The sequence below is a fragment of the Vollenhovia emeryi genome, unplaced genomic scaffold, assembly GCF_000949405.1.
Source record: "Vollenhovia emeryi isolate VEMERY1.0 unplaced genomic scaffold, V.emery_V1.0 DF944517.1, whole genome shotgun sequence".
NCBI lineage: Eukaryota > Metazoa > Arthropoda > Insecta > Hymenoptera > Formicidae > Vollenhovia > Vollenhovia emeryi.
Window position 1 is genome coordinate 1 of NW_011961849.1, and position 2,518 is coordinate 2,518.

Sequence of the window (2,518 nt, forward strand, 5' to 3'; positions counted from 1 at the left end):
TTAATTTATATATGATAATTATAAAATGTTGACGAGTGTATTAGAATACAATTATAGTTCAAGTAAAATAATTTCTAACTATTTTATTTTGTATTAATCGGCCAGCTGCTAAATCCGGATTAACTCTACGTGCATTTCTTATTTCTGGAATATTATCATTTTCTGGAATATTGTCATTATACATTCCAAAGTCTAATGCATCGTCTCCCTCTTCCGGTAATGGGTCTGGAATATTATGTGCAATGCACATATTGTGGAGAATGACACAAGTGTTGATTATTTTAGATGCTATAATTGGAGAATAATGTAACACTCGATGCTTTAAGCAACAACGGAATCTCATTTTTAAAAGGCCGTTACACCTTTCAATTAACGAACGGCAAGACATTTGTCGTTCATTATATCGACCCTCTGGGGTCATTGGTTGTGCGTTAGTAATAGGCGTTAACAGCCATGGTCGTAAAGGGTATCCTGAATCACCTGCAAATTGACACAATTATTATGAGTTTAAAGTGTACATACATCCCATACAGCACAAGAACGTCCAGCAACATTGCTGGACGTTCTTGTGCTGTATGGGATATAAAAACGCATATGAATAAAATAAAATGTTATATAGATATATTATACATATACCGAGCAAACAGAATGTATCTCTTCCATATCTTGCATATATTTGTTCGGCTAGTTGTCTAGCATTTGAATTATTCCAAATATATACATCATGTGAGCTTCCTGGAAATCGTGCATTTACATTTATGATTCTTAATCGGTAATCACATATCTAAAAAGAAAAATGCAGTTATTATATATTATACATATATATTGAATAACTACACATATTCTAGACACACACACACACACACACACACATATATATATATATATATTACTACTGTAAAAAGTATACGTACTAACTGAACATTTATTGAGTGGTATCCTTTACGATTAATATATCCATGCTCTGGATGTACCTCATCATTAATTTTAGGAGGGAATATTGCAATATGTGTACAATCAATACACCCATAAACACCTGGAAATCTGTGGTGTCGGTAAAATCTATACGCATAATACAAAAACATTTATATGTTATTTGTATGTTTATATATATGTACATATTTTTATATATTTTATTCATATAAGAACATGAATTACCCATTACGCAGATAATAAAGTTCTGTTTTAGTACGAGGAAATCGTATCCACTTATTTATAACGTTAGGTTGATTAGCAGCATTAATTACTTCATGAATACTTCTTGATATTGAAGATTGGCTAACAGCAATATCCACATTATTACCTATATCCATTTGGTAACTACCGCTTGCAAAAAAACGTAATGCAGAGAATATCTATTAAGCAAACAATATAATTAGTAATTTATTAAAGTAATTATATACTGTGTAATGCAACATTATACATTTTTTATATATACCCTTCTTTGTATACTTAAGGAAGATTTCCTTGATTGTTGTTGCATAAAAGGTTGAACGTCATCAATGAATTCGTTAACTAAATTTTTTGATAACCTAAACATTTTCATAAACTTTTTATCACTTAGTTCAAAGGGATCACTTTCATGAAAAATTCTACGAGAATTTCGTTTCGCAGCAACTTCTGCAACCACTAATTCAGCCTCTAATACGATAGCTTGATTTATTAAATCCATTTCTTTGACAAATGTATTTTTTATCGGATATATGCGAATGCTTATTACAGCTGCGAGTGCCTAGTACCCACTCGTTGCATTGTGAGCGAAAATTTGCGAATACGCAACCGTGCGCATACGTATTTTGGTTCAAGAATACATTTTTTAATTCGAGCGCTCGCAAATCAGTACTTGCGCATACGCAACATTTCGAGAATAGCTCCCCAGATTTCAGCGTCTAAAGGTGCCTTTTCATACGCAGCATGCAGCAGCAGCAAATTAGTCACGTGATCCAAATTCACTACAGCATATTTGCTGCTCACGGAAAAGGAATAGCTGCAGCAGCACTGGCCGGCTAGATCGCGTGTCTGCTGCTTTGCTGTTCGTTCAATTGAACTTCACAGCGATGAAGCAAAATATGGTGAAATTTATTTTGCAGCATCTAGTAACAATTCTTCAACCAATAGCAGCGAGTTGCTGCGGCAGTATGCTGCGCATGAAATGGTACCTTAACGCTAAAAATGGCTGGCTAGTGGCACGTGGTGGCACGTCGATAAACGCCGTAGAGGTTAAGGTATACACTATTAACATAGAAAATTTATACGTAATCATATTCCGTACAGATGTTATTATTTTTGGTAATATTTATTATATAATTCCATGGTTATCTATGGGTATTATATAAACCATGGTTACGTTCTAATATGCGCCAATTGCGGAATTACATAATAAATATTACCAAAAATAATAATATCTGTACGGAATATGATTATGTATAAATTTTCTATGTTAATAGTGTATACCTTAACCTCTACGGCGTTTATCGACGTACCACCACGTGCCACTAGCCAGCCATTTTTAGCGTAA

At 33.6% G+C, this 2,518-nt stretch overlaps 1 protein-coding gene across 1 annotated transcript; it reads right to left on the bottom strand.

Annotated features, from left to right (window-relative positions):
• Positions 1-13: 13 nt before the first annotated feature.
• LOC105563160 (putative nuclease HARBI1) lies at positions 14-1,821 on the bottom strand. The gene is made up of 5 exons (XM_012014531.1): positions 1,439-1,821; positions 1,159-1,355; positions 915-1,062; positions 637-784; positions 14-480 (listed from the first exon to the last, which is right to left on the bottom strand). The coding sequence occupies exons 1-5, from the start codon at positions 1,670-1,672 to the stop codon at positions 59-61; spliced, it is 1,149 nt and encodes a 382-aa protein (XP_011869921.1). The 5' UTR covers positions 1,673-1,821; the 3' UTR covers positions 14-58.
• Between the last annotated feature and the right edge of the window lie 697 nt (positions 1,822-2,518).

Coding starts and splice junctions, on each gene's coding strand:
- LOC105563160 (XM_012014531.1), bottom strand. CDS start 1,672: ATGGATTTAATAAATCAAGCTATCGTATTAGAGGCTGAATTAGTGGTT. Junction 1,356..1,438: donor CCTTAAGTATACAAAGAAGG/GTATATATAAAA, acceptor TTTGCTTAATAG/ATATTCTCTGCATTACGTTT. Junction 481..636: donor AGATACATTCTGTTTGCTCG/GTATATGTATAA, acceptor GTCAATTTGCAG/GTGATTCAGGATACCCTTTA.